The sequence below is a fragment of the Oryctolagus cuniculus genome, chromosome 4, assembly GCF_964237555.1.
Source record: "Oryctolagus cuniculus chromosome 4, mOryCun1.1, whole genome shotgun sequence".
Classification (NCBI taxonomy): domain Eukaryota; kingdom Metazoa; phylum Chordata; class Mammalia; order Lagomorpha; family Leporidae; genus Oryctolagus; species Oryctolagus cuniculus.
The window spans coordinates 163,801,619-163,816,240 of NC_091435.1; the positions used below are offsets into that span (position 1 = coordinate 163,801,619).

Genomic DNA, 14,622 nt, shown 5'->3' on the forward strand with positions numbered 1-14,622 from the left:
TAAATATAGAAAAATACACAAGATCTTGATTTCTTAAATTTTTTTTTAAATATTTGTTTCTCAATTCCTTTTTTACAAAAATCTTCATTTCAGAAGCAGAGACACAGAAGAGAATAAGCTCCCATCTGCTGGTTTGCTCCCCAAATGTCTGTGGTGACTGAGGGTCACAGCTGGGAACTCAATCGAAGTCTCCTACATGGAAGGCAGGAACCCACATACTTGAGCCATAAATATGGCTCCCTGGAGGCCACATTACCAAGAAACTGGAGTCAGAAGCCAGAGCTGGTAATCAAAACCAGGTACTCCAATGTAGGGGACAGGAGTATTAACTGGCATCTTAACCACTGAACTAAACATTGACCCCCTCAAATTTCCTTCTTCTCTTAAAAAAAAATTATTTTTTGTTTATTTGAAAGGAAGAGCTACAGAGAGAAAGGGAAACACACACACAGAGAGAGGTCTTCCATCTGCTGATTCACTCCCCAAATGGCTGCAATGGTCACAGCTGGGCCAACACAAAGCCAGGAGACCAGAGCTTCCTCCAAGTCTCCCACATGGGTGCAGAGGCCCAAGTACTTAGGCCATCTTCTGCTGCTTTTCCAGGTGCATTAGCAGGCAGTTGGATCAGAAGTGGAGCAGCCAGGTCTCAAACTGGCACATGAATGGGATGCTGGCGTTGTGGGCAGAGCCTTAACTTGCTAAGCCAGTCCCTCAAATTTGATTCTTCAATGGAAGTCTACCGTAACATAAATCTTTTTGTATTGTTAAGTAGAAAGAGTTTATGGGGCCGGTGCTGTGGTACAGCGGGCTAAAGTCCCAACTTGTAGAGCCAGCATCCCATGTGGACACCGGTTTGGGTCCTGGCTGCTCCTCTTCTGATCCAGCTCTCTGCTATGGCCTGGAAAAGCAGTAGAAGATGGCCCAACTCCTTGGGCCCCTAAAGCTCCTGGCTCTGGCTTCAAAGATCAGTTCAGCTCTGGCCGTTGCAGTCATTTTGGGAGTGAACCAGTGGAACAGAAGACCTCTCTGTCTCTGGCTCTACCTCTCTCTGTAACTTTATTTAGTAAATATAAATTCATTTTCAATTATCTTTATATACCGAGGATCAATTCAGTATATATTAAGTAAAGATTTCATCAGTTTGCACCCACACCGAAACACAAAGTGTAAAATACTGTTTCAGTACTAGTTTATAGTATTACTTCACATTGGACAACACACTAAGGACAGATCCCACATGAGAAGTAAGTACACAGTGACTCCTGTTGTTGACTTAACAATTTGACACTCTCGTTTACGGCGTCAGTAATCTCCCTAGGTTCTAGTCATGAGTTGCCAAGGCTATGGAAGCCTTTTGAGTTCGCCGACTTCGATCTTATTCCGACAGGGTCACAGTCAAAGTGGAAGTTCTCTCCTCCCTTCAGAGAAAGGTACCTCCTTCTTTGATGGCCCCGTTCTTTCCACTGGGATCTCACTGGCAGAGATCTTCCATTTAGGTCTTCCTTTTTTTTTTTTTTTCCCCAGGGTGTCTTGGCTTTCCATGCCTAAAATACTCTCATGGGCTCTTCAGCCAGATCCAAATGCCTTAAGGACTGATTCTGAGGCCAGAGTGCTATTTAGGACATCTGCCATTCTATGAGTTTACTGTGTATCCCGCTTCCCATGTTGGATCATTCTCTCCCTGTTTGATTCTATCAGTTAGTATTAGCAGACACTAGACTTGTTTGTGTGATCCCTTTGACTCTTAGACCTATCAGTGTGATCAACTGTGAACTGAAATTGATCACTTGGACTAGTGAGATGGCATTGGTACATAATAAATAAAATAATTCTTAAAAAAAAAAAAAAAAAACTTATACAGAAACAAATTTGAGATGGGAAAAAAATTTAGGATAGAAATTCCAGACATTGACAAGGGGAGTTCTACTCATTGGTTTATAGCACTGGGTATATCACATAACTGCAATTTAATATTCTTATTACAAAAAGAAGTCAAATAAGCCAATTAAACAATGAGCTTCCACAGCATTACCTGGCAGTTTCTTTCCATTCGTATTCTTCTCCGTCTCTGTAACACAGTTCATCCATTTCCGTGAACAGATCGTGGGGAATATGCTCTTCATCATCATCCTCAGTACCAAGAATAAACTGAACTCTCTGGGATGGGGTATCTTGACAAAGTAAGCATGTAAAGAAACTCAAAATTGTCCTCACTTCACTCAAAAATAAATCCACCATTTTGAAAGTGAAACATTTTCTCAGAAAGACTAAATTTACTCAAAACTCTTCTTTTAGTTATTAATAAAAACACCAAATTGTGGGCAGAAACAAAGACCAGCATCACAGAAAGATATTTTCTTCTTTACAGAGAAAAGTGACCAACTATGTAAAGAATAAATAAGTCAGGCTAATTCTATATTGATTTAAAAGAAACAAACAAAATATGCAACATCTCAAAACATGAACCACGATTCTCAACAACAGGACTTCCTCCTCACTAAAAATACACGGAAATGTTAGACATATAGAACATTTAAAAGATAGCTAAGATAAAGAATGGGGAGAAAAACTCAAAGTTCCAAAACATGGGGAGAAACTTGTTAAAGGAAAAGACAGACTATGAGGAAGTTACACAGAACACAGAAACAACAGGTAAGAAGATAGAAAAGAGATATGAGAACAAAATAAGGTCGAACAGGAAAAACCTCAGTAAGAGGAAAATTAAAAAAAAAATCAAAATCACAAATGAGGGTGCAATTTTGTTAAATGTTCCTGTTGGACCTACTGAGATGATTATATGACTTTTCTTCTTCATGACGTCACTGTGGTTATTTATGTTCACAGATGTTTACACTTCACCCTCATGTTTCTGTTGGTCATCATTTCAGCTCCCTATTTCTGCTATAAAAACTGAAAAGTTGCTTAAACACAAATTTATTCTGTTACAGTTCAAAATTAAACTTCCAAGGATAAAAATCAAGATGCTGGCAGAGCTGATTTCTTCATAGAGGCTCCAAGGAAAAATTCCATCTCCTTCCCCAGCTCAGCTCCAGCCATTGCGGCCATTTGGGGACTCAACCAGTGAACGGAAGACCTCTCTCTCTCTCTCTCTGTAACACTGTCTTTCAAATAAATAAAATAAATCTTTAAAAAGAAGTCAAATATCTTCTCCCTCATCATTTATTTTTCAAATTACTACTCGTAGACTTCTAATTCCATATTCTAGCTTATCATATCATTTACCTAGGTGAACATCTAAACATATTATAGTTCAGTAAATATTCATAAAAATATTGTGTGCCTGTTCATTCTGTATGAATTACAGAAGAGACACACTGACTGACTCATGGAAGACCCTGAGATATCGTGAGCCGGACTGGCCCATTATATGGAACAGAAAAATAACTTCTAAATTACTTGCATCAAAGTTCACTAGCGATTCTAAACAGGGTGTTCATTTTGCCTTTATTAGCCACATGACCTTTGCTAGGTACATGACCACTTAACATTTTACTAGCTCAGCAAGATCTCTTAGCAGAGGTTCTCAAGAGAGTCTCATAATTTAGCCTCTCTGAGCTGAGGTTTCCTAAGCCATGAACTGAAAATTACGCCTACCTTTAAAAAATGCTGAGATTAAATAAAAGAGCCTGTGTCAAGGGCTTGTTGGAATGCTTAAGCGCAGAACTGGCACTTGCAATTTTACTAACCACAGATATTTTATTTCTTATATTCATGTTGTATCTGTAATCAAGCGCACTGAGTTTTTGATGCCTTGCCCCTTCACAGCTTTCCTTTAGCACAGCACACTGGAAACTATAGGGGTATGGCTCCTACCATAGCTTTACTACAAAGTACACACAGAACTCACGGTGCATAGGGCGGTATGGGCCTATGGCAGCCTATTAGCTCAGGATGCCCCCTACGTTAGCTACGCATAATGTCTGAAGGTTCCTCCTTAGGCCACATAATGTTTTTTCTGGCTCAATTCTTTCCCCCTCTCAGGGCCATTTAAATCACTGCTATCAATCCTCATTAAATGTCTTTTTTCTCTTCAGTACTTGTTTGCTTTTAAATAACAAACAAAAAACTGCTGTGTCCTTCTCTGTACACAACTTTATCAAGTTCTCTTTCCCAGCCCACTGGAAAATCTTCTGGTGAAAAAAAAATGTGGTTTATAAAGGGAAAAACCTCCAAGCCCTGCCAGAAGCTTCAGGGTTTCAGAAGTCTGTTCACAGCATATGTAAGGAACAAAATACATAGCAAAGGAAGTAAGATCCTACTAAATTAGAAATTTAAAAAAAATAATAATAATAAAACACAACTTTCATAGTCCCAAGTCTGGAATAAAATGGAGAGAACAAAGCCCCTTATTTTTTTTTTCACTCATCCCAAGGGGATCTTAATCTATAAATAAATACTTTTGTTAAAAATAATTCTTACATTCATTGGTATTCCCCCAATACATGTGTTTAAATTACTAGAGATAAATAAATTTTTTAAAGTGCAGTTAAAAAATTAGTTACTTTTCAACAAACAAACCCTCTAACGGGAATTTCTGCTTTCTCTCACCATAAGAGGGAGATTCTCGTCCATCTTCTTTATCCGAATCTTTATCTTTTCTTCTCCGGTGGTGATGTTTGTGCCCACGATGTCTGTGACGCCGCCGACTCTCTTTACTGAATGGGACATGCACACCAATATACACAGCTCGATGGCCTAGTCAAAGGTCCAGAAACATATTACTAATGTTCCAAAGGGGAAAGAGGGATGCACAAAAGCACATCACAATTTACTCTGACAGCAAAGACTTTCATACAAGTTCACACCATTGATAACGGTAGTCTCTACTTACTTCTCTGTGGACAGAGCACTACACAAAATGTTACCCCAGCAATTAGTACTGTTAGGGATATGCAGATTACTTCCATAAGCACTGGTCTGCACAATTCAAAAGATACTCTGAGAAAGAAGAACTTGGCCCACCTGATATCATACTCCACAAACACAAATTTATTCCATTTACATGTGGAAGCAAGCCTACTTTGCAGCGGTCCTGAAGAAATAGGTTCCAATGATTACTGAAGACTTTATAGAAAACATATTCTAATAAATATAAATGTGTAAAAATTTATAAACTTTTTAGAGATTTGCAAACCTCAAATTGGCAAAGTTCAAATTACCAAGGGATACTGTAAATGTTAAGTGACACAAACACTTCATTTAAAAGGTAGAAAACTGTGAGACTGGCTAAAAAGACAGTTCAGTCAAATTACTGGATGTTTTTATAGAAAAGGTATCTGATCTTCTGTATATTAAGATAATCGAAAATGAATCTTGATGTGAATGGAAGGGGAGAGGGAATGGGAAAGGGGAGGGTTGTGGGTGGGAGGGACGGTATGGGGGGGAAGCCATAGTAATCCATTATTCGTACTTTGGAAACGTATATTCATTAAATAAAAGTTAAAAAAAAAAAAAAAGAAAAGGTAACTGCTGATACAGTAATATCCTGACTTAGTATTCTGACTAACAAAACATCTTCTGGAATTACAGAGTGGTAATGGTTGTACAACATACTTAAAAACAATAAACTGCATACTTTAAAGTGACAAATAGTATGTCATGTGAATTATATCTCAATAAAAAAGTAAAAAAACAAACTACAGCAAAACTCATTTTATTTTAGGGAAGCTATTTCCTTCTGAACACCAAGAAAAGTGGAAATTAGAGTCAAATTCCCATCACTGTGCACTGAAAATTACAAAGTTGTTACTCCAATTAGTACTAATGAGTCTTGGCACACAAGCCCCAGTGTACCAAGATAAAAATAAATCCTATGAGTCTGCAGTTCGGAACAACCAGATAAACGAAGTAAGGAACACAATAGATTTCATAGACTGGGAGACTGAATCCTCCTGTTGTTTGTTTGTTTTTTCTGCTTTTTATTGCCTTTAGAATCCTCTATTGTAACTCTTTTAAAAAAAAAGGATTTATTTATTTTACTTGAAAGTCAAGAGTTACACAGAGAGAGAAGGAGAGGCAGAGAGACAGAGAGAGAGAGAGAGAGAGAGAGAGGTCTTCCATCCACTGATTCACTCCCCAATTGGCTACAACGGCTGGTGCTGGGCTAATCCGAAGCCAGGAGCCAGGAGCTTCTTACAGGTCTCCCACACGGGTGCAGGGGCCCAAGGACTTGGGCCATCTGACACTGCTTTCCCAGGCCATAGCAGAGAGCGGGATCTGAGGAGGAGCAGCTGGGACTCAAACAAGTGCCCATATGGGATGCCAGCACTGCAGGCAGCAATTTTTCCCACTACGCCACAGCGCTGGCCCTGTAACCATTTCTTTTCTTTTTCTTTCACCTCTAGTCCATCAAATGCCTACCACTGAGATGATCTCTCCCTCAAACTTGATACCAAAATTTAGATGTGTGCAAAGCATACAGAGCTGAGGGTCCTGAGGTAACCAAGGGAAGTCAAAAGCATGTTCAGGTGTCTCTCTCCTTCTTGTCCTAAAACATAAACACTTGAGGGCTGACATTAAGTAGTAAGTAATGGACCAAATCCATCAATTAGTAAAATTACTGCTAAAAATCCTGACTTCTCTATCTGCTCTAATTCATAAGCCCTAATCACAAGCTTCTAGGTAACTGAGGTTCTTTATGAAACTCTGATAAACTGAGACTTTTAAAGTCCATTTTAAACTATTAAAAAAAAACTATTTAAAAAAACATTTTAAAATACAAAAAACTGGAATATAAATTAGAACTCTTTATTTGTGCCTCCTTCCATCTCCTTCTGTAAAGCAATAGACTAACAGCCCAATATAAAACCAAATCTCACAGATAATTCTAGCTTAAGGAATGTAACACTCAAAAAAGAAAATAAAAGCCATCAAAGCATTCACAGGGCAGGTGTTTGGCCTCAGTGGTTAAAATGCCAGTAAGGACACTCACATTCCATATCAGAAAGCCTAGACTGGACTCTGCTGCAATTCCTGATTCTAGCTTCCTGCTAATACAGACCCTAGAAGGCAGCAATGGGTTCCTACCTGTATGGGAGACCTGGATCTACTTTCTGGCTCCTGGTTCTTGGCTTTAGCAGGAACCAATGTGAGTTATTTAGACAGAGAACCAGTCAGCGATTGGGAGGGCTCACACTTGCTCCTTCTCGCTCGCTCTCTCTGTCTCTCAAATATTTTGTTTTTAAAATTTTGCAAAGAACATCACTTTTTAATCAAGAGTTCCAGGCTAATGTCATTAATGAGGAGTCACACTGACAGCAACGTTCACAGAAACAATGCAGATGTCCACCTGACTTCTGTGTTACACTTCCCAAACACCTAGAATCTTACCTATTCATGTGATAACCAGACAAACCCAAACTGAGGGCACCGTATAAAATATCTAACCACTAGGTCAGGAAGAGGAGGAAAGAATGCAAAACTGTTATAGGTTAGAGGAGAGGCTAAACAGACATGACTACATGCACAGTAGGATCCTGAACTGCAGCAATAGTATCCTTGAACAGAAAAAGGCCATTAGTAGAAAAACTGGTGAATTTTGAAAAAAAAAAATCTGTGATTTATCCAATCAAATTTCTGCACTTTCACAACTATGATGGTGATGCAAATGTTAATGTTATAAAATCCTGAGTGAAGTGTATATAGGAACACTCTTATACTCTCTTAGCAGCTATTCTGTAAAATCATTTCCCAGAACTTCTACCAAAGGAGGGAAGCTAGATGGGCAAATAATTCATTTGCTCCACAATTTTATGCTGAGGCTACGTCATGCACACTTAGATGACAATTCATGACAACTGCAGCTGAAGAGTCTGGCACTCTAACAGTGTTCACAATACAAATTACACAGCCTTCTCAAAGTGAAAAAAAAAAAATAATTAAGTTTTTTCCTTTTCCCCCCTATGGGCTTTCAGTTTTCCAAGTTACGTTATAGTAACCATCGATCTATGTTATGTCAACACCTTCAACAAACAGCAAATAATCAAGGAAATGCTCTGTTCTAGATTTAGGTAGTGGTGATGACTGTGCCTCCTGCACTACAGTTTTTTAAACACTCTTCCAACTGGATGCTCTACCTCATGTTTCAACATATGGCTTCAACTTAAAGGACACTAACAAACATTAATCAGTAATCTACTCCACTAAGTATAAAACAAACTTACTTTCAAGTTCTTCTTTTTCAAACTTGGTGTTCACAGTTGAGCTGGTTTTGCCAAGATCCACAACAGCCTCTTCATCAGGACCCTAAGAATAAATTATTCTCATTTATTCAAAGTATTTAAATTGATAGATTATTCAAAATGGAAAAAAAAAAAACAAACAGGACAGGCGGCCATCTGAACTCCTATTATAGGTGTCAACACTGTATTCCAGCATATCACAGGCCATTCAGAACTCACATGGTAAGAACTGAATGGCAAGCATTTTCCCTGGTCTTCTGTGATGTTACTAAAAATCTGGAGTAATGTGCACATCACCCTCAACGGGAAGACATTCCAGGAGCAGAACCAAGGAAATGTGACATCAGGGGAACCCTTAGCAGCCAAAAGGGAATGGTTCCTTTCTGGATTTTTGCTCTTAATCCTCTAATTAAAGTGGAACAATTAACTCAGACACATTGGATTATATTAAACATACAGTACCCACTTCTACTCATATATTAACCAAAAGCCAACTTAGAAGAACTTTTTATATCCCCACAAAGGAAAAGCCATGCCCAAATTTAACTTGTAGGAAAATTTTATTTCAGTTGTGAAAACTAACCTTTATGAAATCATTGCTGTATTCCCTTCCCTTCTTCAGCTCAACAAAAAAGATTAACTAAATATATGTTTTGCAAAATACCACATGTAGAATATAAAAATAATAAAATTTTAACTTTAGTTCTCAACTAAAAACTTTCAGAGGAAATTCTAATTATCATTAATAATTATGAACATTTTATGTGTAAGATTTGGTGCCAACAGATAGATAAATGAACAACACTCCTTCCCTTAAAAAGTCTTAGTTCAGTCCTGTCCAGGCAGGGCCAGCCGCAGCTCACTCTGGATCTATGCCCAACTGGGGTTGCCGGAGTTGGACAAGGAAACATTTGGCCTCACTGGCCCTTGCCAGTGCTGAGCCTGTAGCTCAAGGCTCTGTCCAATACATGCAAAGTAAATTCATACACAATTTTCTTCACTATCCAAACCTTCAAGAATCCAAATTCTCACTATCTGAAGTCTGGAACTGAATGCATTTGGTTAAATTTTCAAAGAAATTCTGTGCAACCCAAACTCTTAATAGTTGCTACCCAAAATTTAGAATCAGACACAATTTGTTTACAAAATGCAAATCTTGAGCCCTAGATATCCAAACTGTAGAATCAAACATATTTGGATATCAAGAAGTATTTGTATATATGACTCCTGAATACAGGAAACTCAAGAGACATTAAATGACTTGCCAAGTTTCCATATTTAAAGCAGTGGGAACAGACTATGTAGACCATAAGACAATTTCACAAAATGAACTAAAAAGATAGTCAATGGCATGCATGATTAATCAAACTCCTTTATAGCATTCATATTTCCTTAGAAATAAAGAAAGGCCAAAGAAACTAAAGCAAACACCGCCTCAGAAATGTACAGGAATAAATAATTAATAATTATCATCTATTTACCAAATCGCTAAGAAACCTTTAGAGATCCTTCACTGACTTCAGACTTGAGTCCCTGAGCATGCACACATAAAGACAAACTCTGTCCTAAATAAAACGCACGCAAGTCCTACCTTGAAAGGTAGCTTACTGTCTACTCTACAAGGGATTAACTGCTCCCATTTCAAGCTTTCATTTAGCCTGCACAATGCCAGGATGGGGGAAAAAAAAATGCATGTTAACTCTCACCTCAAACAAGACTCTTCATTTCTATGCAATTATACTTGCACAGTTGGATGTATTAACAACACTAACAGCTAACCCTAACAAACAGCTTAAGTTAGGTTATCTGATATTTATTACTATTTATCTTACAATATATATTTATTACTATACTAATTTTCTTAAAATACACATATCCTTTGATCTTTATGTATAATAGAAAAATATTCCCACATGCGCAAAAAGTAGCAGATAAAAGATGTCCTTCAGTATATCTGCTTATATTCTACCCAGCTTTCCCCAACTAGATATCATCTGTAAAACCTTGAGCAAGTCAAACAAATTTTCTGAACCTTCATTTCTCTTAAGGCAGTATTTCTCATATAATTGGAAGAGTTAGAGAGATCTTCCATCTGCTGGTACACTTCTCAGATGCCCACTCAGCCAGAAGCCAAGAGCTTCATCTGGGGTCTCCCACCTGGTGGCAGGGGCCCAAACATTTGGACCATCATCTGCTGCTTTTCCCAGGCATTAGCAGGGAGCTGGACTGGAAGCAGAACAACCAGTACTCAAACCAGTGCCCATATGGGATGCCGGAGTGGCAGGCAGCAGGTTTACCCACTATACCACAATGCTAGCCCTGAGGCAGTTATTTCTAATAATTGAAAATATGAGTCAAAAACCTGCGTCAATAGCAGGAAGACAGAGAGCTGAATATTCAGTACAGTGGTCAGAACACCCACATGCCACATCAGAGGGCCTGGGTTTGACTGACAGCTTGAGCTCCTGACTCCAGCTCCCTTCTACTGCACATCCTGGGAGAGAGCAGTGATGCCTCACATAATTGGGTTCCTGAAACTTATGCAGGAAGCCGGCATTGCATTCCCAGCTCCTAGCACGTGCCTGGGCTATGTTCTGGTCTTTGCAGGTATTTGGAGAGTGAACCAGCAGATGGAAGATCTCTTCCTCTTCTCCCTTCCTTCCTCCTTCCCAAGTTAAAAGAAAAAAAAATTTTTAAATAAAGTCAGAAGGCAATCTCATGCTAAAGAATACCATGAAACAATTTGTAAAAAGAGACCCCACAAAAGGAAGTAAATCTAAATGAACTTATAAGATTTCAGGGAAACATTGTTCAGGGAAAAAACACTGTGTGGAGAAAATTAAGATCACATCTACGGTAAAAATACACCCAACTAAACCAAAGTTTTATTTATAAATGCACAAGTTCTCCCATGGGTGGTTGTATTTGTATTACGTCAAAGGCAAAAGGTCAGCGTTGTGGCACAGTAAGCTGCCATCTGCAAGATCAGCACCAACTGAGTGCTGATTCAAGTCCCAGGTGCTCTGCTTCCAATCCAGCTCCCTGCTAATGTGCCTGGGGAAGCAGCAGACATGCCCACCACCCATCTGGGAGACAAGGATGGGAGTTCCAGGCTCCTGACTTTGGCTTGGCCCAGCCCCTGCCGTTGTGGCCATTTGGGAAGTGAACTAGTAGATGGAAGATGTCTCTCTCTCCTTTCCTTCTCAGTCTTCCAAATAAGTAAAATAAATATTTAATCAAGTAAAATTATTATTGTATTGCTATTATTGAGTTATTTTTTAAAGTTTTTAATAATACATGTACATCTTTATGGAGCACAATTTCTCAATACATACACAAGCATAAACTGACCCAATGAGGCTATCAGAATATTCTTGCATAATCTGAATAGCAAACTGAAGCTAAATTTTTTAAATTCTAGAAAACAGCACAAACTTTGCTTTAAAAAAAAAAAAAGAGGAGGAAGATGATAAACACATATTTCTCCTGAAATTGAAAAGTGAATAAGAAACGCAGCATCTGCTGTAAATACAAATATTAAGTGGGCCACAGAAATTGGTCATCTTGATATAAGTAATCCAACAAAGCATACAGGATACCTGTGGCTGATACACCGAAAATCTCTCAGAGCAAAGCCATTCAGCATCTGAAGGAGACAATGCATTGCTGAAACAAATACATCTCTTATAAATCCTTTCATTTTAGGATAAAGCTGTAAGCCTCACTTTTTAATACAGAGAAAGTTAATATACCGTTGTAGAGCACAATTTTGTGTTCTTTTCAAAAGTTTAAACCAAAAGAACATATGTGCATGTTGATTATTATACATGATAAAACACAAATTGCTAACACTGCCTCATTCTTATGGGCAGCACTGGGGAATAGCAGACTCAAGCAATGCAACAGTCGCTCACTTTTTGCTCTAACAAACATACTTTAGAGTAACTTAAAATAGTCACATTTAAGTCTGTTAATCTGCCAATAACTTTTAAACCTGCATCCAGAAAGGACCATTTTTTTTTTCTCATTTTTTACCTCCAATTCAGTGGAAAACTAAAAATAGCAACAAAGAGTAATCCCTGACATCAAAATGTTTTCATTCTTAACCTCAGATGGGTGAGTCACAAAGGCTATTGCTTATAATGCCTATCTAAAATAATAATAAAGCTATAGCATTAGGAAAATGAAAATAGATGAACAAACACAAAGGCTTCTAAGTTATGTCAACACAGGATTGACTCCCTCTAAAGGAAATTTAGCCTTGGTTTCAAATTTTTATTTATAGATAATTATATTACCACTGCACTTTAATACAGTAAGTTTAAGAACTGTCCATGTAAGACTATAAAAGGTTTCAATTTTCTATATGTAAAATGACATATACACAAGGGTATTTACTGCAACGTTGCTTCTAACAGGAAAAGACTGGAAACTACCCAAGAATTCCTTAATAGAGCAATAGCATAAACCCCATTGGAATATAAGCTGCTGAATCCTTATTTTATAAATACAAATGTGAAACAAATGCTGAATAATTTCCTTAAAAGTAAATGGAGGGGCTGGCATCGTGGTTAAAACCACTGCCTCCAACCCTGCCATCCCATATGAGTGTGGCTTCAAGTACTGGCTGCTCCACTTCTGATCCAGCTCCCTGCTGATGCTAAGGCACCAAAAAGATTAACAGCAGATGGCCCAAGTGCTTGGGCCCCTGCCATCCATGTGGGAGACCCAGATGAAGCTCTTGGCCATTGGCTTCTGTGTGGCCCAGCCCTGGTGGTGGCAGCCATTTGGGGAGTGAAGCATGGGGTGGAATATCTGTCACTCTTTCAAATAAGTAAATAAATATTAAAAAGAAAAAAGTGAAGTGAGTCAATTCCCCATTGATGTAATATGGATGATGTCTGTTTCCCATAGGGTGTTTGATTTTCCTGGTGCCATGGCTTTGAATTAAAACTCAAATTTCTACTCAATTGGTATTCTAATGAAAAAGTTTCCAAAGAGAGAAAAAGTAAAGAAATCAATGAAACAGAACGAGAACTCTATAAAAAGTGACAAATGACGGCCCCCCGATAACAAACAAGAGTCAGGTTATGTAGAGAGGCACTCTAGTATTTTAAGGTGCTTCCACACAAGGCAGGAGTCACAGACAACGAAAAGCCTCATCTGGATGCTACCTGAAATGGTGAGTCAGAAATACTCACCACACTATTTCTAAGGAGAGACACTCATCCCAAGTTCTGAGTACACACACACCTCAAAAAGCACACAGCAGTCCCTTGTTTTAGAGTTATCAAGTATGAATAAACTAGCAGAAATGAGAATTTTAAAAATGTTTCCAGGGCAGGCACTGTGGGACAGTGGGTTAAAGCCCTGGCCTGCAGTGCTGGCGCCGGTTCAAGTTCCAGCTGCTCCACTTCCAATCCAGCTCTCTGCTGTGGCCTGCGAAAGCATATGGAAGACCTCTGGCTCTATATCTCTCTGTAGCTCTCTTTCAAATAAATCTTAAAAAAAAAAAAAAAAAAAAAGTTTCCAGGGTGGGCATTTGGCACAGCTGTTAAGATACCTAGATTCCATATCAGAGTGCCTGGTCTGAGTTCTGACCCCTCCACTTCTGATCCAGCTTCCTGCTAATGTGGACCCTGGAAGGCAGCAGGAGACAGGTAAGCAGTTGGGTCTCTGCCACCTATGCGGGAGATTTGGAGAGAGTTCCTGGCTCTGGTTTCAACCTGGCTCAGCCCCGACCACTGTGGGCATTTGAGGACTGAACCAGCAGATGGACAATCTCTTTCTTTCCATCTCTATGTATGTCTGCCTTTCAAATTAAAAAACAAACAGGGGTGAGCACTGCAGCTCAGCAATTAAGACACTACCTGGGATGCCCACATCCCAAATCAGAGAACCTCAATCTGAGCCCACCACTGATCCAGCTTCCTGCTCATTACCCTGGGAGGCAGCAGATGAAGGCTCAAGTGCTTGGGTCCTTGCCACCTATGTGAGAGACCAGAACTGAGTTCCTAGTTCCTGGCTTCACCTTGGCCCATCCCAGCCTGGCTGTTGCAGGCATCCAGGGAATGAATCAGTGCACGGAAGATCAATCTCCCTCAAATAAAAATAAATAAATCCTTTAAAAACACAAAGTAAAATTCTTCACTTAAAAAAATTTCTGAAACTGATTTCTGTAACTCTTAAATTTCCAGGAAAGCAGACTTTCTACAGGTGTGTGTGTGTCGGGGGGGGGCGGGGTACCACAAAGTCCCAGTGTTTTTCAGCCATAGCAGGTCCTCTTCATTCCACACGAGACTACCCTAACTATTTTTCAGGTTCCACTGCAATTTTCTACTGCAAGAGAAAATCAGGAAACCCCTAAGCACCACAGTCTGCCTGCCCATTCTTCCCCAGGAATCCTACAAACCATGACAGA

General features: G+C 39.0%; 1 protein-coding gene and 1 long non-coding RNA gene across 17 annotated transcripts in view; one reads left to right on the forward strand and one right to left on the reverse strand.

Moving 5' to 3' along the window:
* Window positions 1-14,622, reverse strand: part of SLC4A7 (solute carrier family 4 member 7) — a 104,400-nt gene that overhangs the window by 62,125 nt on the left and 27,653 nt on the right. For all 16 annotated transcript variants that reach the window (XM_070071619.1, XM_070071614.1, XM_070071617.1 and 13 more), the window contains 3 exon segments: window positions 8,184-8,265; window positions 4,570-4,716; window positions 2,033-2,171 (listed from right to left, as the gene is read on the reverse strand). In XM_070071619.1, coding sequence (XP_069927720.1) covers window positions 2,033-2,171; window positions 4,570-4,716; window positions 8,184-8,265 — 368 coding nt within the window.
* On the forward strand, window positions 39-14,598 carry LOC138849403 (uncharacterized). Its single transcript, XR_011388228.1, has 2 exons — window positions 39-5,293; window positions 5,484-14,598. It is a non-coding gene; the product is annotated as an uncharacterized lncRNA (long non-coding RNA).